The sequence below is a fragment of the Notolabrus celidotus genome, chromosome 4 (genome assembly GCF_009762535.1).
Source record: "Notolabrus celidotus isolate fNotCel1 chromosome 4, fNotCel1.pri, whole genome shotgun sequence".
In the NCBI taxonomy this organism is placed as follows: Eukaryota; Metazoa; Chordata; class Actinopteri; order Labriformes; family Labridae; genus Notolabrus; species Notolabrus celidotus.
This window is the reverse complement of record NC_048275.1, coordinates 39,942,507-39,968,998: the sequence shown is the minus strand read 5'-3', so window position 1 is coordinate 39,968,998 and position 26,492 is coordinate 39,942,507. Positions and strand designations below refer to the sequence as shown.

Here is a 26,492-nt window from a genome sequence, read left to right as displayed (position 1 = left end):
CATGCCGGACGAGATACAAGAAAACAAAAAACTAGAAAACCTCCCTTTTTTGTATTTTCAATTTAAACCAAGAACAAACTTCAGAAGTACAGAGACAGTTTTTCATTTTTGTTTTTAGTCCAAACAAATAAAAATGATTAAAAACAACTTTAAAAAGATCATGAAAAAAGAAATGTGTCCATTTCTTAATAAAGATGTTCATTAAGGACTTTAATAAGGAAGATAAGGACTACTATTATAATAATATTATTAGTATTAGTTGTAAAAGTGGCATCCATCAATCAATCCATCCTTCCACCCAACCATCCATCTATCCATCTATCCATCCATCCATCCACCCAACCATCCATCAATCAATCCATCATCCATCTATCCATCCATCATCCATCCATCCTTCCATCCATCCATCTATCCATCTATCCATCTATCCATCTATCCATCTATCCATCGACCCATCCATCCATCTATCCATCCATCCATCCATCCATCTATCCATCCATCCATCCATCCATCTGTCAATCCATCTATCCATCCGTCAATCCATCTATCCATCCATCGACCCATCCATCCATCTATCCATCCATCCACCCATCCATCCATCCGTCAATCCATCTATCCATCCGTCAATCCATCAATCCATCCATCATCATCCATCTGTCAATCCACCCACCCATCCATCCATCCATCCATCCGTCCATCCATCCATCCGTCAATCAATCCATCCATCTATCCATCCAACCATCCATCCATCTATCCATCCATCCATCTATACATCTATCTATCCACCCATCCATCCATCCATCCATCTATCCATCCAACCATCTATCCATCAATCCATCCATCCATCCATTAATCTCCTCTCTTCTCTTTTCGTTTGTGGTCAGTGTGAGTGGCATGGAGCTTTGATATGTTTGCTGTCCCTTTTTTTCGGTTCTTCTGTGTTCTCCATCTGTCCTATGTGCATGATCAGGTAAGCTTTCTTTCTATTGTTTGTTGAGTGTTTGGCTGAGTGATCAGTGGTGTTGTCAGGTGTTTTCAGGAGGAATTGCGTCCTCTGAGATGCCACCTCCGTCTATCCGGCAGGTAGCAATGATAGTCCCGCTGGATAATAACGTTATTTGGCTGCCAGTGAGCAGGTAGGACATGATGAACTAAGTTTTACTTCCAGTGGTGGTGTTCTTGAAAGATGAGTGTCATGTTCATCACCTGGTAGAGAGTTGCGTGTTTGTCAGGGACTTATTTGTGCAGGTGTCCCAGCTGTCAGTTCCCTCCACGCGGATCACCGTCTCTGGTGTTCCACAGTTTATATCTAATGAGTTGCTGGAGAACAAGCTCCGGAGGTTCCGAAAATTTGCAAGTGGTTTTAAGACCGTGAGCCTGCGATGTAAGGATCCCAAACTGAAGCATCTGCAGTCTCTGCGCCGGCAGGTGTTCATGTTCCTGGACTCGCATATACCAACACTGGAGGTGTCTTTCCGAAGAAGCACAGTGACGGTTCCTTCATGCTTCATGCATGTGGGACACAAACGCTTTCCATGTCCCCATAAACAACAGGTGGCGGCTGGTGCCGCGGCTGGCATCTTAGCATAAACCCACTGGGTTTATTTAGATCTTTATACAGAAAGTGTATTTATAAAGTTTGTACATTTGGCAGGATGAATAAACTTCCCTCACAGCAGACTACCTGTTTAGTATCACTAACCAGGTGATGTGCTCTGCTCAAATCAAGCTGCTGTGACAGAAAGAGAGTCAGATCTAAACTTTCTAACCCACGTCAGTGCTGGTTTTCAGAAGTCTTTATCCCAGCCGGACAGCTCATCTGGAGGCTCCTCTGCCTCAGGAGGGAACATGTCGAAGTGACTGTGATCCATCGGCCCCTTCAGCTGCAGAACCAACAAAACATCAATATATCTCTACATGAGCAGATCTCCATGTTATTACAGGTCAAATGTTCTCTCTCTCTCACACACACACACGCGCATGCACACACGCACACGCGCACTCACACATGCACGCACGCACGCACAAACACACATACCTGTCAGGTAGTGTCTGGTACCTTTAAAATCATGTGCTCACTGCATTGAGATGTACGTTGGCTGTTTCCGAAACCGCCTACTATACTAGAAGTACATACTGGTTTGGCCAAAATTCAGTTTGTAGTAAGTAGTATGTGAACAAGAGCAAAATCTGCAGTATGCCAAAACTCCCTGGATGTCTACTGATTCTGGAAAATTTCACAGTATCCATCGGACCAGTTCTTTTTCCTTCTTTTTTGACGGGAGGAAATCCGTTTCTAAAGAAGCAGTTTCTCTATCGGCTTCGCCATTGTTTACTTCCGCTTTCCGAAACCGGATATCTAGTGACGTCTGGCCCAGCATACTGCAACACAGATCGAACAGAACAGTCATACTACATACTAAATTCAAATGCAGTATGTAGTAGGCAATACCTACTGCCTACTACATTAGTAAGTAGTATGTAGCAGGCGGTTTCGGAAACAGCCAGTATGTCAGGTTATGGGAAGACACCATGCATAGTGTTTAACTTAAAGCATACTGCCCCTTGCAGTCAGGGTGTGTCCAGACTTTTTGACTGTAAATATTTTACTAACATCTATCAAACAATGAAGTCTCCTCAGTCACACACTTGGGACGGGGCTGACACAGACAGACAGACGAGCATATTTCTCATGCTGACATGAATTTGAAGTGGAGAAGAGAGCTTTAACATGTACGTGGTGACGTCAGTTGAACTTGGTGACAGAACTTCTTTATTAAAACCAATCCATTAAAAAATGGAGCCAGCTATATAAATGTGACCAGTCTGCTGTTTGACAGACAGCCGGCACGTACTGAAAGCCCTGCATCAAGGCGGACTGTAAACATTAAAAGCTTATACCAGCAACATTTGTCCATGAGCTTAACGGTTCCTTTCCCAGTCCCATCCCTCAACTTGAACGCATGCTTCCTATTCCAGAGTGATGCAGATTTGAGCATTTATTGAACAAATAATCAGATTGTCTCAGTATTCTGAAGTCTTCTGCTCTATTTCTTCACACTGAGTATCCTCAGCAGCATGCAGCTATCCTCCACAGAGAAGTTAAACCAGGTGATCACATTCTGATATGCTTGTTAAACAGCAGCCATACTTACCTCTCTCCTCAGTGGAGACAGCAGCTTGTGACGCCTCAAACCCTCCCAGTTAAAGCCCTGAAACCACCTACAGGACCAGGGACACGAGACAAAGAGACTCAAAACAAAACAGAAGTTCATTCATCTCAGCGTGATTACAGTGTTTGTATACGCTCCTCATCCTGTGAGTGTTTTCATACTGCATGAAAATCAGTCCTCTCATTGAAACACTGCTCAGCTCTTTAAGAACAAGACACAACTCCCATATTTATCACAATTATTCACAGATTTTATGGACAGGCACCACTGGAATACTACACTCCCAACATGCAGGCCTGCTGATCGTACCTAAATTCTCTAAATGTAGTATGGGAGGTAGAGCCTTCAGTTATCCGACCCCTCTCCTTTGAAAACATCTACCAGTCAGGGTCCGGGAGGCAGACACCCTCTCTACTTTTAAGAGTAGGCTTCAAACTTTCCTTTTGATAAAGCGTATAGTTAGAGCTGGATCAGGCTTGGACCAGCTCTTAGTTATGCTGGGGGGAACTGACACACTGGGATCCCTTCCCCATCACTGACTTTGACTCTTCCTGTCCCATTAAAGTTACTAACCATAGACCTTTCTGGAGTCCCTGAGCTCCCTTGTCTCGTAGGTTCCTCCGCTGCTGTGGACGTGCCAGACTCCAGCTGCTACAACTACTACTATCCATCTCACCACTATCATCTCTCTCTCTTCATCTGCCTCTAAAATTCAAATTCAAATTCAGATTGCTTTATTGGCATGAAAGTTAAAACAATATTGCCAAAAAATAAACAAAATCACATCAAACAATATATACAATCACAAATAAATCAACAAGAATTAATATGAAAGCTTTTTCAAGATAAATAGTATATTCAATATATTCAAATTATAAACAGAATGAAAACAATAGGGTGATTACAGTCTTAAATAATAGAGAATCTGGTTAGAATCTCTCTGTGGTGTGTGTATGTACAGGTCTGATTAGATGATGGTGCAGGGATGTTCACGGGGGTTTGGAGCTGTTGGACGCCCTCTTCCGTTCGCAGCAGCTGATATAGCGTGCTGCAGTGTTTGCACATTGTGGTAGGGGAGAACAGGGTTGGTTGTCACACGGGTTGGTTGGCACACTCGTTATAGCTTGCCACCAGAGGGCGCTGTCTCTCAAATTGGGGTATGGAATTTTCCAGAATTTTCCAGAATTAGGATCAGAGCTCACCTACATAGTCTTCTCTGGAGTAAGACAGCTGAACTTAAGATGAGAGGACTTTTTGTGTTTTTCATGTCAAATAGTAAATATTCAGCTCCTCAGTATTTTTCTTCTAGGCTTTTAAATGATGGGTTTATAACAAAACAAGTGTTACCCTTACACAGTGTGAGGGGAAAGCTATAGTTTAGATTTTTATTAGCTTGCTAAATAGTTGTTAGATGGTTGTTAGCCTTGATGCTAGCAAAAAATTCCAGTTGGGGTTGGGTCGTCACATTTTCTTTGTGGTTGGTTGTCACATGTAACACCTAGTTGAGTAGGCCATTATTGTTAGGCCTATTTGTTTTGTTCTTTATGTTGTTATATAGGCCTGAAGATGTCCATGTCCTGTTCATGGTCCTTGCTCATTTTATGTTAAAATGCATTAAGTTATGTAGGCCTATCACTTGTCAGTGCAATTAAACTTTCAAATTTAGTTCTGCCTTCTTGCCTTTTTAAAAATATTTTTCCCATTGAAATACCATTGTGACAACCAACCCCATAGTGTGTGACAACCTTCCCCGTGATGGGGTTGGTTGTCACAATGTGTCAGAGTGTCTTTGATAGGTAATTGCCTCTTTGTTACAATGAGTTAGAAAAGGAGAGGTATACACATTTCAAGCCAACACCTTAAGCTTCAATTTAATGTAGGAATGACTATTGAAAGATGTTTTGATGATGAGCAATCATCAAAATAGTAAAAAGTGTGACAACCAACCCCGTTCTCCCATACCTCACCCAGCAGGTACATCAGTTTGTGTTTGTTGTCAAATGAATGAAATTCTTTGTGTGTGTTTGTGATCAGTGGGAATAATGTGTCTCTGATATCCTGGTATAGAGGACAGGTGGTTAAAAAGTGGAGCTCTGTCTCCACCTCATGCTGGGTGCATTGGGTACAGACTCTGTCCTCTTTGGGGAGCCAGGTCTGTCGGTGGCGTCCTCTCTCAATGACGAGGTCGTGTTCACTGAGTCTGTACATGGTCAAAGATTTCCTCAGCTTTGGATCCGTCACAGTGCTCAGATATTCTGCCACAGTGTAAACTCTCTGTAGGGCACGGTAATGGGCTTTTTGGTTGATTTTGTCCAATGTGTTAAATAGTTTTCTTTTTGTTTTTGAATCATTTGGTTGATTCTGATTGGGTTTCTGTCTGAGGGCTCTTCCTGGGAGTACAGTCCCAGAACCATGTGTCTGAGGGGGCAGCTCTCAGAAGACTCTCTGGAGGTCAGGGCTTTGTAATGGAGTGTGTCAGGATCACTATTCTTGAAGTGGTTGTAAAATTTAAAAGTTTGATGATGATTAAAGGGTAATTCTAATTCTGCTCTGCATGCATTATTTGGGGGTTTCCGAAGGACACGGAGGATGGATTTACAGAATTCTGTCTCAATTTGGTGTTTGTCCCATTTAGAAAAATCATGGTGTGCGAGAGGACCCCAGATCTCATAACCATACAGAAAAATGGGTTCCATAACGGAGTCCAGTATTTGATGCCAGATTTGAATAGGGATGTCTAACAGTCTTTCTAAACATACTGTTGTTGTTGTTGTTGTTGTTGTTGTTGTTGTTGTTGTTGTTGTTGTTGTCTCTGCTCTCTAACCAGTTCAAAGTTATTTTTCTAAGATTCAATATTTCCGTTAAACACTAAACATCATAGGCTTTAAGTAAAATACAACATGAAACATGATCAGTCACTCAATGCAGAACTGAGGGGGATACTACGAAGCCGGATTTGCGGTTATCGAGGTAACTTCAGGGTTAACTCTGGATTTTCTTTACTATGAAGGTGGTTCACTCCTTACCAGGGTAGATAACCATGGTTACTCATGCTGAACTCCTAACCTGCTCCGGAGCAGAGGGGTATACTACGAAGCAAGTTCAGCATCTCCTAGATATCTTCTCCTGATCCGTCTTCACTGAACCGGACAAAGGAGATCGGCTAAACTGTCACACGAAGCTGGTTATCAACATGTTGAGTCAATCCAGAATTACCCTGAGCGCGTTCACATGAACGGGGTGGAGAAGACAACATGTGACCAATCACAGACACGGACAGTCTGCCGTCAGCACATCAACATGAATTTTAAACACTGCACTGATATTAGAAAAATATGAAGAAGTTAAACACATAATCCAGATTAACTTCAACACAGCTGTGTTTGAAACATGAAGGATGAACTGAGGGACAAAAACAGTTTGAATGCGCAAATTACGTCTCATTTCCCATCTTAGAGCAGATATATCTGACTATAATAACTGTCTATTTCCTGACAGTGATCTCTCTCTCTGATTTCATTTTTTGTCGTGTGTGACAGTTTTAGATGTAATATTTTAGCTGCAGTCCTGACGGTATCAAACTGAGCGCTGTGGTTAAAGGACTAATAACAATGAGAACATGATTCAAAGTGATAAGCACGCACAGTTTTATATTTAATGCAGTAAAACGATTTAATCTGAATAATCTGACTTCACACTCTGTTTATATATGATGTCAGGAAAGATAATCAATAGCCTAACTGTCATCAGTATTTTATATATAAAATCATACAGGTAGACAAAGTGTCTTTCCCGTCTTTTCTCCACTGCAAGCTTGACCACAGTTCGCCCCCCTCCCCTCGCGATCAGCTCACAGAGCTCCGTAATGGAGCGAGCTGATTGGTCAGTGGGTTGAGTTTTCTAAAAACGTATCTCTGATCTGAGCATAACCTGCTCCAGAGCAGGTTAGGTGTTCAGCATGAGAAACCATGGTGATCTACCCTGGTAAGGAGTGAACCACCTTCGTAGTACTGAAAATCCAGAGTTAACCCTGAAGTTACCTCGATAAATGCAAATCCTGCTTTGTAGTATACCCCTCAGGTTGTGCTCAGGATCAGAGATCAGTTTGTAGAAAACTCCACCCACTGACCAATCAGCTCGCTCAATCACAGAGCTCTGTGAGCTGATCGCTGGGGGGGGGCTGCGGTTAAGCCTACAGTGGAGAAGAGACGGGCAGGACACTTTGTCTACCTGTATGATTTTATATATAAAATACTGATGACAGTTATTGATTATCTCTCCTGACATCATATATGAACAGAGTCTGAAGTCAGATTATTCAGATGAAATTGTTTTACTGCATTAAATATAAAACTGCGTGTGCTTATCACTTTGAAAAGGCTACGGCGCATGCTCTGCTGCGACAACACCGTCTGTACTCCTGTACGCCTGTCCGCGTCTCTGTGTGCTAGCGGAGCTAGTGGCTAGCTGTGCTAATAGCATGCAGGGTAAATACCCGGAGGCTCCGGTGTTTATCGTGGGGGATTTTAACAGCTGCAGACTTGATGGTGTTCTGCCATCTTTCCCGCAGTGTGTAGACATCCCGACCAGAGGGGGGAACACCCTGGACTTATGTTATGGGAATATTACTGACACTTACATCGCTCGGGCTCATCCACCGCTTGGCTTCGCAGATCATAACATTGTCCATCTGCTTCCGCATTAAAAGCCGGTGCTGAAGCGCCACAAGCCACAGACCTGCAGCGCCACACAGTGGTCGGAGGACGCCATGTCGCAACTGCAGGGCTCATTTGCCTGCACAGATTGGGACATTTTTGAAGGCAGTCTGTCTGACAGAGTCTCCATCATCACGGATTACATTAACTTCTGCGCAGCCACAACATTTCCGGTGAGAACATTTAAGATATACCCAAACTCAAAACCCTGGATCACTCAACACATTAAGCACAGTTTAAAGCAAAAGCAGACAGCCTTTCACAAGCAGGATTTGGATGCACTAAAAGCCATTAACCGTCAAATAAAAATCTCCACCATCATACCGGTACCCAAAAAACCTCGCCCTTCTGAACTCAACCACTTCCGACCTGTTGCACTCACTTCATTAATCATGAAGTGCCTGGAGAAACTGATCCTTAACACCATCCTCCCAATTGTCGGACCGCAATTGGACCAGCATCAGTTTGCTTATAAGGCCAAAAGGGGGACTGAGGATGCTGTGGCATGCCTCCTTCACTCCCTCCTGCAACACCTTGAATCACCCCATAACTTTGCCAGACTCCTCTTCATCGACTTCAGTTCTGCCTTCAACACCATCCAACGTCACCAGATGATCAGTAAACTCCACCATCTCAACATCGCTCCACTTCTCATCCACTGGATACACAGTTTCCTCAGCAACAGACCACAAGGCTGTGTCCTGAGTCCCTTCCTGTACAGCCTCTATACCAATGACTGCATCAGCCCCTCAACAACCACAACATATTTCAAATACTCTGATGACACTGCCATACTTGCCCTCCTTAATGACAATAACTCTGTTCTAAATTACCAGGATTCCATCTCCCATTTCACACTATGGTGCACGGACAATCACCTTCAGCTGAACATTTAAAAAAACAAAAGAACTGGTCATTCACTCCTCCAGCACTCACAGCCCGACTCACAACCCCATCCACATCAACAATCAAGCAGTCGAAATAGTGGATCACTTCAAATATCTCAGACTCACCCTGGACAGTAAACTCAACTTGGATCAACACACCACTGACATTCACAAATGCTGCCAACAAAGACTGTCTGCCATCCGCAAACTTAAAGCACTTTCTGTCGCCCCCCACCTTCTACTGTTACGGTACCAAAGCATCATCCAACCCATTCTCCTCTACTGTTCCCCCTGCTACTACAACATGCTAACTGTCTCCAACAAAAACAAAATCATACGCACCACAAACACTGCCACCAAAATCATCCGCCTCCCCACACCCAACCTGTCTGACCTCAACAACAGAGCCATCATACACAGAGCATGTACTATAACACTGGACCCCCAACACCCCCTCTACTCAGTCTTCACACTACTCCCCTCCGGTCGCAGATACAGATCCCCTTACTGTAGGCGAGCCCGGTTTGGCAGAAGCTTCGTCCCATCGGCCATAGCACTGCTAAACAGAATGCCATTGTAATGTGTCCGGTGTGTTTATATGTGTCCGGTGTTTTATATGTGTCCGGTGTGTTCATATGTGTTCGGTGTGTTTTATATGTGTCCAGTGTGTGCATATGTGTCTGGTTGTGGTGCACCATTGCTGTGAGGCTGGGTGGATGTTTATGGTTATTGTTATTGTGTTCATACATGTATTCCTGTACAGACGGTGGCAACAAATTTCCTTATTAAGGACAAATAAAGATCTATCTATCTATCTATCTATCTAAAAAGCCCCTGCTAGGGGGGTAGTACTTTTCAAAGGTCCTGGGTCTTTTGGGGGACGGGGCCTGCAATGCTGAACGTGTCTGATTGGTAGATTAACTGCAGTGTTTTTATTCCGCCTGCCGTCCACAATAACATCACACACATCTGTGATTCACTTGATTTCTCTTTCTTTCATTAGTTTTTATTTGTTCTATCTTTTTTGTATGTGTGTGTACTTCCAAAAAGAAGAAGCTGTGATTCTCTTGATTTAGCAGCTTGTAACAGTAGTCTTCTCTCAGCCCACCGTGAATGCCTCTCTCCCGGTGTTACGTTTTTAAAAGTGACCCTGTAAACTGGAGACCTTCAGCTGAACATGTCAGTGTTTTTGGAGTTTACACAGCTGTGGAAACTTAGTGTGTGGTAAAGAGACGGGCTTTGAGCCTTGTAGCCAACAGCTAGAAAGCCCTTCTGGCCTTGTCTCTCAGGTCGTTCGAAGCACTGTTGAAGTTACCTGTGGCGCTGATATTAAGGCCTAGGTAAGTGTAGTTCCATGTGTGTTCAATTTCAACAGTATCTAGAAAGAATCTCAATGTGTGGTGTTGGAGGCTGCCCTCTATCCCTCTCTCAAACATGGTCTCAGCAGATGTTTGTCTAACATGAGTCTGGTCCTGCTGGATGTTTCTGCCTGTTAAAGGAAGTTTGTCCTTGCCAATGTAACTTGCTAAATGCTGCAAAGTGCTCTGCTCGTGGTGGATTAAGATGAGATCAGACTGTGTCCTGTCTGTATGATGGGACTGGATCTTATGATGATGATTGGTTGATTGATTGATTGATAAATTGATTGGTTGATTGATATAATTTTATGTGTATTGTCGTATATCACGACGCAGACACCAGAACTGCTTTTTAGCTAGCTCCTCTTAGGTGGACACACACCTGACAATACATTGTCCTCGTTGTCATTATAAGTTAGGACAAACCCCTTTGTTTAAAATGTGTGCTGTGCCGTGGAATAGAGGTTTATAGTCCAATATGTCCAAAGACATAAAGACTGCTTCGTTATGAGAAGGGGATTTACTTATGTTTTTTGATGTCGATGATGCCATTCTTTTTGTTCCCGAGCCTCTCCACTGGGTTCAGCCTGAGAGAAATCAAAAAGATCATTAGTCCACTGTCAGGTTTCATTTCCTGTTTCTGTTCCCTTTCTGAAAATAGAAGCCAGGAAGAAAACCAGGACACACACTGGATTTAGTTAGTTTAAGAATGGATTAATAAACTGAGCATGAACAGCCAGAAACACAATTAGATCCTGTCACTTCTGCGATAACATCATGATGAATGTGGACGCGGCCATCGTCACAGTGACTGTTTAACAACATTACGACAAAATGATCCAACAATAATTCTCCATGAAACATCGCCATGTGGTCCAAACCAGCAGTCTCACAGGGATTCACTCATGGTGTCTTAACATGATCAGTCACTGAGCTGGAGATTCTGTGTTCAGCGTACTTGCAGAGTCTCCTGATGAGGTCGTCTGGACGCTTTCCTACTCTCTTAGGGAAGTCCACCTTCTCCATGCCGTGGAGGACCATGGTGTAGATCTTTATAGGGTCTGATCCAGAAAAGGGAGGGCTGAAAAATAACAACAACAGGGTTTCTGAATAAGATTTTCACACAGCAGCTCATTAAAATACGAGCAGACAGCACATGTTGATGTCTTTTAACCCTTTGTGCATGCTTTGTGAATTAGACATGTCTCTGTCTCTTTTGGTCATGAGGCCCTTTAAAAATCAGGCCCTAAGTTGTAACAGGGTGGTATGCTATCTTATGTCCCACTCCACACTGTGACGGTCAGATAAGAGGAGCTTTGGACCGGCTGTGACTCAAAGTCTGAAAGTGAAGGGCTTGATAAGTAAACACATACAAACTCATTCAGGCTTTAAAGTGCATATGTCTGCAATAACTGAGTTCATCATATGTGACTTACCTGCCAGTGAGCAGTTCAAATATGAGGATTCCCAAAGACCAGCAGTCAGCTCCAAAGTCATGGCCTTTGCTCATGATGACCTCCGGGGCCACATACTCCGGAGTACCACAGAAAGTCCAGGTCTTCTTTCCACGGCCGATCTTTTTAGCGAAGCCAAAGTCTGCCTGAGGAGAGGCAAAGGAGTTATTCAGGTCCAGAAATGATAACAGACTAGAAATATTCAGACCAGTGGGGCCTACCATTTTGACATAACCCTCAGCATCCAGAAGAAGGTTCTCAGGTTTCAGGTCTCTGTAGACGATGCCCAGAGTGTGGAGGTAATCAAAAGCCTCTAAGACACAACCGGTGCAGAACCTGGCTGTGGCATCATCAAAATAACTCCTGACAGGTCACCGTAAAAAGATAAATGTCATAATGCATCCAGTGAATCTAAACAAAGACGACTCCATCTTATTTCATCTCAACTTTGATTTAATGGCATCATTCCACCCTGATAAAAGAGTGGGAACAGCGGGAACAATGACTGCTTTAAATAAGACACCATTTTTAAGGGTCTTTAAATTTACTTTGTAGAGATTCTTAGTGTAGCAGAGGTTCAATGAAGAAAATATCAAAAGATTAAAAGATAATACAAATTCAATTCAATTAAATCAAACTAAACTGAACTAAACTAAACTAAACTGAACCAAACTAAACTTAACTTGAATACACTACATCGAAACTGAACCAAACTGAACTAAAATGAAATAAATTAAATGAAACGTAACGGAATGAAAACAAAATAAGATCAAATAAAATAAAATAACATAAAAACTAGAAAATACTAAACTTAACTGAAATAAAATAAAATAAAAACTTTAAAATACTAAACTAAACTTAGAAACTAGAAAAAAATAAACTTAACTAAAACAAAATAAAAGCCGACTAGCTCCATCATATTTCAACTCACCATCAATAAATCTACTGCCTTCATTACACTCAGATGTAAGAGTGGTGACAGAGGGAGCAATGACTGCTTTAAATCAGACACCAATTTCAGGGTCTTTAAATTTACTTTGTAGAGATTCTAAGCTTAGCAGAAGTTCAATAAAGAAAATATAAAAAGATTAAAAAATAATATACATTAAATGAAATAAATCAAACTAAAATAAACTAAGATGAAATGAAATAAAATAAAATGACATAAAAACTAGAAAATACTAAACTTAACTAAAATAAAATAAAATATAACTAAACTTAAGTAAACATTACACTACCCTAAAACTGAACTGAAAATACACCAAACAAAAATAAATGAAATTAAAAAAAACATTCAACATAAAAACTAGAAAATACTAAACTAAACTAAATTAAACTTAACTCAAATAGAATAAAATAAAAACAAATTCAAATAAAATAAGATGAAAGCTGACTCTAGCTCCATCATATTTCATCTCATCATGAATACATGCAATGCCTTCATTCCACCCTGATGAAAGAGTGGGAAAAAAGGGGAACAGTGACTGCTTTAAATCAAGCACCGTTTTTAAGGGAATTGACATTTACTTTGAAGAGATTTTAAGAAACTGTCTTCATGAAACCTTGCTGTTGTTCCAAGTTTCAAAAGAAACAAGGATGATACACAGGGCTGAAAACAGCATCAGCATGAGCAGGTTTGAATCTAGTCTGTGATGAACCTCAGCCTCTAACGTGGGACTTCTACCAGATCTGTGTCCGGTCCGTCTCCGATCCGCTGCGGTTCGGCTCCGTGCTCTCTCGTCCGTCAACACCCACCGGTTATGTCTTCAGAACGCAGTACGGAGCAGGACCGCCAGACAGCTGGAGTCATGTCACCGAGGTTTTCCCACGGCAATCACTGAATCAAGGATTCTCCTCCTCCTCTCCTCATCCATGTTGTCTCTATCAGCCTCAGAAAACCTCTGACTTGACGACTCCAGGCCTGCCTCCGCTCTAAATGGTTTTTTTTTTGTCATAGTGAAGTTAAAAACGATCTAACGATAACACTGAGTGTTTTATTCTGAAAATTAACCAGGTTTTTATTTTGTTTTGGTGCCTGACTTCCTGTCCCGCTCCATCTGCTCTGTGCTGAATTGATGCATCGTGCTCCGGTAAAAATAGAAGTCTTGCGTATCTCATCAGTTGTGTTCTGACCTGCCGGATCAGAGACGCAGCTGGAACGCAACGGAGCGGATCCAGTGGGGGTTAACCATAGACTGTAAATGAAAATGGACAGCGTTGCATCGCCTCTTCCCGTTGTACGGTTCTGAAGCCAAAAAATCCTGCTCCTGGGCGCAGCCATTGTGCAGCCAGAGCCTGTGAAGCCACTGTAACGAGCTCCGCCCTACAGAGTAGCGTCATAAGACGCTGTGTGTCCTTTGAAGTTTCCCTCTACGGCAGCTGTGAATCAAAGGAAACCTGGTAGTAAGAGCCCGTTTTTTAAACTCTAATAACTAAAGAAGAAGAAACTTTTCAGGAAAAAGAGGCCTTGAACACAAAACAGTCAAATACTAACTACATATAACCAAGGCATACGGGTGGGAGAAACATTTGTACGACGTGTATTTATTTTTTAAAGTTTGACTGCAGCCCCATTCAAATGAATGGGGGAGACGGATTTTTTGACCTATACTGCAGCCAGCCACCAGGGGGCAGACACACTGCCGAAAGCTTCACCACCAGCCAAGGGAACTTCTCCCTTGGGGTTAACACATTGACTAGAATAGAAACCTAGCAAATCCGGTGCCGTGACGGATCGGAGACGGACCAAACACAGATCTGGTGGAATTTGGCCTTAAAGGCTGATTTATACTTCTGCGTCTCCCCTACGCAGCAGGGGCTGACGCGGACATGAGCCCCACATACTTGTGCGTTGATGTGTCAAGAGCAAATCTCTGCAGAAACGCTTGAGGGCAGTGTGGTCTCTCTGATAGCTGGTCGCCTGCTTCCGGTCCCGCTACGATCTCTGTTTACTTTTCCACAGAGATTCAGAGCGTGTTCTGTTAATCTACAGCTGATACATGTTGCTGTTTATCATACAGACATGATTACATGAAGAATAGAGAGGAGGAGATGAAATACACGGCCGATGTTCTGCCGATGTCCGGGATCCCGGAAATCCTGTAAATGCGGGAAAGACAATGCTGCCGAGCGGACCAATCACAGGGCTTGCGGTCCGCGTCGGCTCTACGGGGAGTTACATTTTGGAGGAGGTGCAAGTCAGCTACTTGCATAGGCCTCGGCGTAGGTACGGGAGCTACACGGACCCCGGCGTAGGGTACGCTGTTGATTTAACGCAGAAGTATAAATCAGCCTTAAGAGTCCTGCAGCCATGTACTGTTGTGTTCTCCAGCGTGTGACGCCTCACTGTTGGCAGAGGTTGACTGGAAACTTTCAGCTGGAGAAGGCAGTCAAACACTGCTTCTATCCTGTTCTTCCATCACTCTTTAAACATCTGCATGTTTTCACTGCTATCTGTTTGAAATGTACCAAAAGGACCTACACTCACATGTCCCGCAGCACAGTCCACAGCTCTCCCCCGAGACATGCCTCCAGCAGCATGTAGACGTACTTATCATCCCGAAACGTTCGGAATAATCTGAAACACAGCCAAAAGATTCTTCAGTGAATTTTGTGTTTGAAGCAGTAAATAAACATGTCTGTTTAACGCCTGCACGGTGAGGAAAACCCCAAACTAGCTGCATTCTTGAACGTAGCTGCGTTAACACTGCATGAACTTCACCCCAGGACTAAAGACTGTAGGAGGTCGGTATGAGGACTTCACTTGATCTTCAAAAGGTTCCTGCTAGAGTACTTTCCAAAAGTACGGGGAGTACCCTGGGTGCTTCAGGTGGAAACAGCTTTTGCTCTGACGTCTTGTATCAGCAGGAAAACACAGAAAACTCTGTAAAGACAGAGTCACCAATAACATGAATAGAAAGAGCTTCTATGGGGCTGTAATGCTGCAGATTCAAGTTTACAAGGTGGGAAGACATTTGATACAGCCTATATGATGTTTCACCCTCCAAACTTTATAGCCAATCAACCCAATAAAAAGAAAAGAACAAACAGTGAAGTTCAAAGCTGTGAGGGGAGGACTGTTGAATCGCTGAAACCAGAGTGAGCTTCACAACTCAGCTGAACTTTTCTCTCCGTCTGACAGTCAACAGACTGCTTAAACAAGCCCTTTGTTCTTCAGAGTCCTGGTCCAGATAAATCTCAGAGCAGTGGTCAGCAGCGTTCTCACGGTGGGTTCCTTAGCAACTTCTCTGAGAAACCAATACTGTTTAAGAACACAAGAGCATTGAGGGAGAGAGACCCTTCCTACACCCACCAGCCCAGCTTATGGACGACACTGAACTCTTCGCATAGAGTCACAATGGCTACGTTTACATGAGACTTTTAATTCCTCTTTAATTCAGAATTAAAATTAATTCCTCTTTAATTCCTCCACAAACAACGCGCGGGTCATCCGAAAGTTCTCCTTCCACTCAACATCCGTGAACTCGGTCAGGAGAATTCGGTTCCACCAGTCCTTGCTTCACACTTTCATCCACTGCTGTCTGGGCTTACGAGCGGGATGTGGCAGTGGGCTGAGGTAGAGCAGCCGTTTCACTAACTGTTGGCTTTGATTCACCAAAGTACGGTCTTCCTCCTCCCTTCTCCGGTCCTCTATCCCACTTCTCCTCCTCAGCTGACGGAAGTGAAGCAGTATATTTGTGTTGAGCTGCTTTTTAAAAAATAGCGTCAAAATCAAAGCAAAATTTTATACTTGTTGTGTGGTCTTCCATGCTGTAACCGTAAATAAACAAAGCAGGAACTGGAGTCTGTTTTCTTCTGTTAGACATAAATACGTCACACCCGCCCCTGTCCAATCAGAACCCTTCACAACCCCCAGACCTTAAGCGGAATTGAATAAAGACGATTAAACGTGTTTTCCATTTAAACCTCAATTAGGAATTACTATTTCCATGTAAACACGAAGGAGAAAACTTTAATTACGAACCATTTAATTCTGAATAATTAATTCTGAATTAAAAAACATCATGTAACCGTGTGTGTATTTGTGTGTGTGTGTGTGTGTGTGTGTGTGTGTGTGTGTGTGTGTGTGTGTGTGTGTGTGTGTGTGTGTGTGTGTGTGTCAGGTGCTGTCACACACTTGATGATGAACCCTGAGTTTGTTTGCTGAAGGATGTTTTTCTCAGAGTAGATGTGCTCCTGCTGTCTGGTGTCCACGATGTGCTTCTTCTTGATGCACTTCAGAGCGAAGGTGGTGTCCTCGTCCTTCAGCTTCACCTTGGAAACACAAGAGAGGAGCTGCCTGATCCACTTCACAGAGGAAGTCATAACATGTAAACACAGACTTCACACAGACTCTCTGTGAACTGAAACCTGATGTCAGATCTCCTTATTTAAATCTCTCTCTCAGGTAAAACTCTCACAGAATGTTGCTGTAAAACATGGTCAAAGTCAGGCTTAGTTCCTGGCAGTTGTTAGCCTAGTTCCTGACAGTCGTATGCTTAGTTCCTGACAGTTGTTAGCTTAGTGCTTAGTTCCTGAATGTCGTACAGCCAGGACTTTCCTGACAGTCGTTAGCTTTGTTCCTGACAGTTGTTAGCTTTGTTCCTGAATGTCGTTAGCTTAGTTCCTGACAATCGTTAGCTTTGTTCCTGACAGTTGTTAGCCTCATTCCTGACAGTTGTTAGCTTAGTACCTGACAGTCGTTAGCTTTGTTCCTGACAGTTGTTAGCTTTGTTCCTGAATGTCGTTAGCTTAGTTCCTGACAGCCGTTAGCTTTGTTCCTGACAGTCGTATGCTTAGTTCCTGACAATTGTTAGCTTAGTGCTTAGTTCCTGACAGTCGTACAGCCAGGACTTTCCTGACAGTCGTTAGCTTTGTTCCTGACAGTTGTTAGCTTTGTTCCTGAATGTCGTTAGCTTATCTCCTGACAGTCGTTAGCTTTGTTCCTGACAGTTGTTAGCCTCGTTCCTGACAGTTGTTAGCTTAGTACCTGACAGTCGTTAGCTTTGTTCCTGACAGTTGTTAGCTTTGTTCCTGAATGTCGTTAACTTAGTACCTGACAGTCGTTAGCTTTGTTCCTGACAGTTGTTAGCTTTGTTCCTGAATGTCGTTAGCTTAGTTCCTGACAGTCGTTAGCCTTGTTCCTGACAGTTGTTAGCCTCGTTCCTGACAGTTGTTAGCTTAGTACCTGACAGTTGTTAGCTTTGTTCCTGAATGTCGTTAGCTTAGGTCCTGACAGTCGTTAGCTTATGCAAGAGGGGGCAAGGTGTTCTGCTCCGTACCGGACTGCAGCGGATTGGAGATGGACCGGACACGGATCTGGTGGAAGTCCCAGGGAAGACATACCAATACTAACCACAACATGACTCATGTTAGGCCCATTCTTCATGAAGTACCACTCTTATAAATGAGAGACCAGGACTGACTGATGAACCTTTCTGCAGCTCACCAGCTCCACTCGTCCAAATCCTCCCATGCCCAGTGTAGCTATGACCTCAAGCTCCTGGAAAGGCTGGTGTGGAGGCAGCAGACTGATCCTCTCCCTCAGTCTCTTCAGCTCCTGAGCCTCTGCAGAGTCCATCTGGGGTGAGTACGGTCTGAGGAGGAGGAGGAGGAGGAGGAGGAGGAACACGGGACTACCATCAGTGCGCAGTTTTTGCTTTAAAGCCTTCAGTGAATGTTTTGAAGAAAAGAAAGAAGCAGCTTCAAATCAGTGACTCATTACCAAAACTGGAAACACATGATGACTAAATGATCTGCACCAACATTTCCACCTCACCAATGAAGATTTAAACAGTAAGGCATGTAGTGTAGGATGTGCACTCACAGAGCATTTCTCCTCTCGTCACACCTGGAAAGCTCTTCGATGTATTCCTTGAGGTACGCCTGCAGCTCCTCGTAGGTTCCTACCATTTGGTTGAAGTTACTGAGGAGCAGGGGGCAAAGAGTGAACAAGTGTGTGTGCAGAGAGAGTAGAAGTGTGAAGCTGTATAAGTGAATAGATTTCATGATCAGTATTCACAGTAGAGGAAGTCGAGCTCACAGGAAGTGTTGTGTTTTCTCCAACTTTCGCCAACTCAAACTTGTAAATGTGTTTCATCCTTCATCCTAAATTTGCACTGCCCTCCCCAGCCACCGTAGTTAAGTCATGTTCCCCTGATAACTGTTGATCCAGTTGGATGAGACTAAACTACAGCATGCTGTTCCATGTTCCACGCTCAGTCCTGCAAACTGTGTCTTTAAAACGCTGAGCTCGGTGTAGTCCCACCCTGGTTTATGGTGCATGTTCGCTTTTTCTTTCATTTTAACTTGAAGACCATCGTCAGTGACACAGACGGTCCAGACATGCACGCACACACGTGCGCGCACACACACACACACACACACACACACACACACACACACACACACACAGGTTACATGAACATACAGTACTCACTCCCTGTCCACCACCAGACAGTGTGTGTCGCTCTCATTGCAGATGATGTTTGCTGAACGAACGTCCTCACTGCAGAATAAACATGTAGAGTTCAGTTAACCACAACACAACACAACACAACACAACACAACTATAAATACACAGACACCCACACCCACACACACACACACACACAACACACACGCACACACACACACGCACACACACACACATCCATAAAGCTACAGAGTGGTTTCAGCAGCAGTGTTACGGCATGTCTTTGTCTCCACACCAGTGCCCACGCACTCCTCACACCCATCAGGTCTTTGTACCAAACACACTCACAGGCGCTTATGGCCCTGTCACACCTTGACGATTTAGCCAGCGTTTTCTCAACGTATAAAAATTCCTCTACACGCTGACATACGCTGATGTTTCTTTAATTTTGGGCGTATACATAGCATATTCATAACTTATGCCCAACTATAGTCCACTTGTGCAAAGCTCGCAGCAGCGTAATAATGCAGAGGAAGAGTATAAAAAAGGCTGCTGCTCATTAATGACAATGTATTAGATGCACTTTTATTGGTGATGGTCACAGACGCGCAGCTGAACCAGTGGTGCTGAAGGAGCGCATGCTGCGGGATTTCCTCCCGTTGAAGCGAGTGCTTGCGGGATCAGGAAACCCCTCGTTCAGAGAGTCTTGACGACTTCTGATCACTTCAATTGGAGAAATGTTCCAAATCTGATTTCAAAACTTTGGCTGAAGTGTAATTCCAGTCTCCAGTGTGGCAGCAGAGTGCGGGCTCAGCCTCCAGAACAACATCAAAACAGCCATGAGAAGTTGTCTGTCCAAGGCTACAGTCAAAAACCTCATGACAGTAGCCTCTGCAGCAATCCCACTTGACCCATTTGATTACGCACAAGTGAGCATGCAATTCATGTCCATTTTTATTTGCTTTTTTCCAATAGTGACAAACATAAAGCACAACAAATACACAAAACATACACAAACAAACAGTAAGGGGCACCTTCTCAATATCTATATTGTTGTTTTATGAAGTCTTTTCCGCACAGCAGTTATCACCACCGGTCTTTTTATTCTGGTAATCGGTCCATTTATTCCAGCGTTGATCATGGGTCCTTGCTTTAGTCCGCAGGTAATGTGTCAGTTTTTCCATGGAATATATTTCTTCCACTATGGCCAACCGCTGTGCTGGACTTGGAGGATCGCTTTTTAACTAGTTCCTTGTAACGGCCTTTTTGCAGGCAAGAATCAAAATTTTAAAAAGGTAGATATCCTCTTTAGGGATCAAGTCATTAGGGATCATGCCCAGATACACAATCCGGGGGTCTCTTGGGATCTTGTAACACAGAATATCTTCCAAACACCTAATAACACTATCCCAGAATGTTTTCAATTTTACACAACCAGAAAATATGTGAGTGATTGACATTCAATTGACCGCATTGCCTCCAACATTGCTGCTGAGTACCAAGTTGCTTATTTTTAATTTTGGGTGTGACAAAAAAGCGTTTAACATTCTTCCACCCAAATTCCCTCCACTTTCTGGAGCTTGTGGACGACTGTTGTGTTTCGCAAATAGAATCCCACTCACACTTCGACAAGTTGGTATTCAGTTCTAGTTCCCACTTAGTCCTAACATACCATGTATTGTTTCCATTCTGTTTCTGCAGACTTTTATAAAGTTTAGAAACAATCTTTGAAGGAGTGTTTTTGTATGCACCAATCAGAGTTTCAATCACCTCGCTACTTTCAGCTGAGATTTCTTTTCTTATTTCTGTATCGTAAATATGTCTGAGCTGTAGGTACCCAAAGCGGTCCCCATTCTCAAGTCTAAATTCTTGTTTAAGTTTCTCAAAAGTTTTAAACCTATTATTCTCTATTAGTGTATACATAGCTGTTATTCCCTTTTCATGCCATTTAGCAAAGGTGTTATCCATCACTCCAGGTTTAAATCTAGGGCTCTGGGAAGGTCAGATTAGAAATGTACTGTCTCCTTCCAGTTTATATTTCTTAACAAAATTGTCCACTTTTCTGTCTGTGTTTTCTTTTCCGCCTAGTCTCGCCTGGTGTTGAAACGGCATCACGTTCAGCTCAATATGTTTCCATCTAGCTTGGTACTCCGAAGAGCACCAATACACAATGTATCTCATTTGGGCAGCATAAAAATATACTTTCAGATTCGGGAGAGCTAGACCTCCTTTCTCCCTGTCAATTTGAAGCGTCTTGAACTTCACCCTTGGCCTTTTACCTGCCCAGATTAGCCGAGATATTTGTTTATCCCAAGCTGTAAACATACATTCCAGGATTCTGACTGGTAGTGAGAGGAAAAGATATAGCAGCCTGGGCAACACATTCATTTTTACTATCTCAATTCTTGAGCTAAAGTCCAGTACTAGTGTCAACCATTTTGTCATATCCTTCTGTAGCTTATTGTTTATAATGTTGTAATTTGCTTCATATATGTTATTCAGGTCTTGAGTAAGTAACATCCCCAAATATGTTTTTGCTTTGCTTCCCAGTTTAGATGATATTTCTGTCTGGTTAACTCATTTGGATTGTAATTCAGAGATAGCACCTGTGTCTTTGTGATGTTCAATTTATAGCCGGATATCTTACCGTAGTCATCTAAGACTGACATAAGTATGGGGAGGGATGTATTAGGATCCTAGAGATAAGTTATAATGTCATCGGCAAATAATCAAATTTTATGTTCTTCCCTTGCTAGGTGCCAAAGGCTCTTTGAACATTGCAAATAGGGAAGGACTAAGGCCGCAGCCCTGACGAGTTCCTCTTAACAGTTTAAAACTGCTCGTCAGATGACCCTTAATTTTGATTCTGGCGGTTGGGTCCTTATATGCCTCTCTGCGTCAAGACTTATCAGGGCCGCTGTCAATTTTTGTTTGTTTGCCTGATCAATAATATGAAGGGTTCTTCTAATATTTTCCTGTTTGTCGTCCTTTTATAAAACCGGTCTGGTCCTCATTTATTAAATCTGGCAAAAAGTGTTCAATTCTAGCAGAGATTATTGATGTAAACAGTTTATAATCTACATTCAGTATAGAGATTGGACAATAGGATCCGCAACATTCTTTATTTTTACCTTCTTTAGGGATGACGGATATCATAGCCTCTTTTCATGAAGGTGGTGTCACTGCTTTATTGAGTGTCCAGTTAAAAGAGTCTAGCATTACAGGCTCAAGGTCGTCTTTAAAGATCCTGTACCACCCATTTGGAAAACCATCACTCCCAGGGCATTTATTTGCTTTCAGTTTTCTGATCGCTTTGTCCAATTCTTGACTTGTTATGAGTGCCGTTAAATTATCATTTTGCATTTTTCCTATTGAAGGGAGATCTAATGATAATAAGAACTGTTTTATTCTTTCTTCCTCTACAACTTCAGACTGTGAGTATACGTTTTTGTAGAAAGAAAAGTCTTTAAAGATGTCTTGAACTTCTTTTGGTTCATAGGTTATTTTATTGGTTACGGGGTCTCTAATTTTGTGTATTGAGTGATGCATTTGATGTGACCTGAGATGTCTGGCTAATATTTTTGTTGCTTTCGAAACCTGATTCATAGAAAGTTTGTCTTGCAAATCGCAGTTTCTTTTCAAGTTCCTCATCCAAGAAGTCCCCTATCTGTTTTTTATATTCTTTTCTTTGTGTTGTCAGACCTCTATCTCCCTCTTCCTGTTGCTGTTTCTCTAGTCCCCTCAGTGTCTCTTCTAACTCATCGTATTTTGCCTTCTTCATCTTGGTAAGATATGCGGTTCTTGAGATTAAACTCCCCCTCATTATCGCTTTAATAGTATCCCACAGTATAGTTGGGTCCACTTGATCATCTTTGTTGTCTTTTATACAATCATTGATTTCTCTCTTAACCTCTTTTACCACTGTTTCACTATTAAGAATTCCAACATTTAGCCTCCAGAGAGTGTGTCTTGGTCTGTTATTTATATTGATAGTAAGGTAGATTGTATTATGGTCTGATATGTCTGCTGTTCCTATTGAGCATTTCTTTACTCTGCACCTATCTATGTTGTTAATTGAGAAATAGTCTATTCTTCAGTGTACGTGGTGAGCAGCTGAGTAATGAGTAAATTATTTCTCTCTTGCAAGAAGGCTCCTCCAGACATCATACATCCCTGCTTCTTTAAGTAACATATTAAGGTCTTTTGGCGTAAGAGATTTCTGACTATTTTTGCTTGTTGTATCAAGAGAAAAATTCAGAACTGTATTCCAGTCTCCTGCACAAACCAAAATGCCTTCACTTTCTGAGGTTATTGCATCAAACTAATTTTTAAGAAATGTCCTGTCACTCTCGGGTGGAGCGTATACATTAACAAATGTGACCAGAGAGCTGTCTATTCTTCCTTTAATAATTATATATCTGCCCTCTTTGTCTCTATTTTCTTTGATGAGGTCAAAGTTAAGAGAGTTTGAGATGAGTGTAACCACTCCTCCTCTATGCCTTTTTTTACAAGAACTAAGGAAATTGTACCCAAACTTTTTTGAATTTATCATGCTCTTGTTTAGACATGTGGGTTTCTTTCAAAAATATGACTTGCACCTTATCCTTTCTCATTTTCGCTAACACCCTACTCCTCTTAACCGGATTTCTGAGGCTGTTTACATTTAAAGAGATGATTTTCAGGTTATGAGATCCTACTGTGCACATACAATGTCTTAATTGGTTTGGTAGCTCCTCGTAACAAATAAAGAACAAACTTATGAACTAATGAACACATACAAGAACAGATCTCCAAAAGAGGGGGAGACTCTAGCTCCTCCTCACCTGTGACCCCGTTGGCAGGTTGGGGGAAAAGCCTCTCACTAAGAGAGGGCCCAGTCTTAAAGGTGGCCAAAAAGGAGTCAAAAAGAAATAACTCCACCTTACCTACAGTCCAACGCATCCTATTCAAATGAAACTCGCCTCTCCCAGGCACTTACTAAACTTAGATTGGCCAAAATGTTAATCCTTCATCTTTTTAAAGTCTGATTTTTCCATCATACCTGATCATGGTGATCAAGTCCTCGTTCAATCTTGCTCAGCGGGTCCCCTCTGAAAGTCCTGCAGTCGTTTCCTCGCTCTCTGGGCAGCCGCCGACTCTTTCTCCCGATGACCCGCTACTCGCTGCCACCCCAACAGCTCACGCAGCCTCTCCCCTGCGCCTCCGGCTCGCTCCTCGTTCATCGGCTCTTCCAGAGAAAATCCTTGCTTCTTTAGGTCCTGCAGCACCTCCTGGGCGCTGGTGTATGTTCAGGGTCCAGTGCTCCAGTGGATCCGCATGCTCGTGTACGATGTTGGAAACGGATCCCTTTTTCCTTCAGAACTTTCTTTATTCCGTTGTATTCTTTGCGCACTTTTACAATCTCGGTCGCGTAATCATGATCAAAGTACAGAGTTCTGTTGCCCAGCTGGATTTTCCTTTTTTTCCAGGCTTCACCTAGCACCATCTCCTTGGTAGTATACTCTTGAAAGTTGATGATTATGGGTCTCGTGGGGCTTCGGGTTTGGGTTTAAATGCAAGAGACCGGTGTGCCCGCTGTATTTTTTTAGCTCCAGGTCTTGCAGCAGTGGCAGCTCGCTTCTCAGGAGTGTCTCAATGAACTTTGGTACCGAGTTTCCCTCCTCTCCTTCCGCTACTCCAAATATGCAAATATTGTTTCTCCTGGACCTAGACTCTAGATCCGTTCGCTGCAGTGTTTTTTGCTGTTCCAGGCAGGAGCTGAGCGCCTCGGTCGCCTCCGCCGCCCACTCTTCTACCTGCTCCACCCATGTCTCCGACCCGGTCAGACAGATCCTGCATCTCCGCCGTAAAGGTGTCTAGTTTGCTCTTGATTTCTTGTACCATTTGATTAAATTCTTGCCTCATGCTCTCGTTATCACCCATGAGGTCATCTTTGAGATCTTTTATCGCCATCATTATATCTTCAGGATCTAAACTTGTGCCGGGTTGTTTCTGTCCGTTTGCACCTTTAGCTGCGCCATCATTGCTCGCTTGAGGTGCTACAGTGTTGTCAGCTTTCGCAGCCGAGGGACCTTTATCTTGGTATTTCGGCATTTTTTCTTCCCCTTTAAGGCCTTTTATGTTTCTTCTCCCACCCATCTCCTCACAATTCTTGATTACGGTGACAAAGTCTACAGGTCTGCTTCCAACACCCTCCTTCACAAACTGGATGTCATTTACCACGCTGCTATCCGTTTTGTCACTGGAGCCCCATTCACCACTCACCACTGTCACCTATACTCTCAGCTGAACTGGCCCTCACTCCACTCTCGCAGACAAACACACTGGTTTCTATTAATTTACAAATCCCTCACTGGTAAAACCCCTTTATATCTACAGTCACTAACCATACTTCACAACACAAACCGTAGCCTGCACTCAAGTAGCCTTATCAAACTCATCCCACCCAAAACCCGGACCTCCTTTGGTCGCACCTCCTTCCAGTTTTCCGCTGCAAATGACTGGAATCACCTGCAACAATCCCTTAAGCTGACCTCTCTCATTCCATTCGCCACATTCAAAAACCTAATACACCCCATAACTCAACATCACTGCACTTGCTTTTAAAATGCTTTTAAGTTGTTCACTGCTGTCATATGTTTGTATTGTATTGTTCTGTCTCTAGGTCTGTCTGTACGTCCTCTCTGTTTTTGTTTTGTTTTTATTTATTGTCATGCCACCTGTGTTGCCTCTTTGCCCAGGTCGTTATTGCAAATGAGAATTGGTTCTCAATTAACTCACCTGGTTAAATAAAGGTTAAATAAATAAATAAATAAATCTATAACTGAACAGTTAAGTGTTGCGTTATCGAGTTTTAGGATGGGAAATCTGCATTAAGTCTGGGAGAGCGATTTCACGTACGTCCAACTACTCCATCAGCAAACCGGAAGTCCTTATTATCATTTTGAAACTTAAATGGCAGGTAAAAATAGATTGTGTGTCAACGACCGCATAACTTGCCTACAACTTATGGCAGGCGTATGCCGGACATATGATCCATACGCTGCAGTCGAAAAATGTTGTGCATGCACAAAACTTTTCGACATACTCGCCGTACAACAACATATACCAGCGTGCTTCAGTGTGCTCTTAACTTGTACAAAACTTACCTATAACTTATGTGACGTACGTCAGCATACCCGGCAATTTTTTTATACATCGGCATATGCTGGCTAAATCGTCAAGGTGTGACAAGGCCATAAGCCAGAACTTTAGAAATCAACAGCTAGATAACCTGCACTACTCCTACTGTTTCTATTCTAACAGCATGTGGTATAACATTTGATGTGAGCTCAGCTTACAGGCTGCAGACACAGATATCTCCTTCACTGTAAATGACCCAGAACAGACCGTGGGGTCCAGGTTGGGTCTGTAAACACAGTGTAATGTGTGCTGCTGCTGCATGTCTGTAAAGGTGTAAGGTTTTAAAGCCCTCTGCCGTATCTCCAGGGA

At 42.9% G+C, this 26,492-nt stretch overlaps 1 protein-coding gene across 1 annotated transcript in view; it reads right to left on the bottom strand.

Moving 5' to 3' along the window:
- Positions 1-786: 786 nt before the first annotated feature.
- The window catches only part of LOC117811047 (cGMP-dependent protein kinase 2), a 58,036-nt gene continuing 32,330 nt past the window's right edge, over positions 787-26,492 (bottom strand). Inside the window, exons 10-20 of the mRNA XM_034681068.1 lie at positions 19,026-19,094; positions 18,414-18,512; positions 18,036-18,183; positions 16,725-16,861; positions 15,075-15,164; positions 11,809-11,950; positions 11,570-11,733; positions 11,092-11,214; positions 10,658-10,720; positions 3,156-3,222; positions 787-1,883 (exon numbers count right to left, since the gene is read on the bottom strand). Coding sequence (XP_034536959.1) covers positions 1,788-1,883; positions 3,156-3,222; positions 10,658-10,720; positions 11,092-11,214; positions 11,570-11,733; positions 11,809-11,950; positions 15,075-15,164; positions 16,725-16,861; positions 18,036-18,183; positions 18,414-18,512; positions 19,026-19,094 — 1,198 coding nt within the window. The 3' untranslated portion in view covers positions 787-1,787. The remainder of the gene's footprint in view (positions 1,884-3,155; positions 3,223-10,657; positions 10,721-11,091; positions 11,215-11,569; positions 11,734-11,808; positions 11,951-15,074; positions 15,165-16,724; positions 16,862-18,035; positions 18,184-18,413; positions 18,513-19,025; positions 19,095-26,492) is intronic.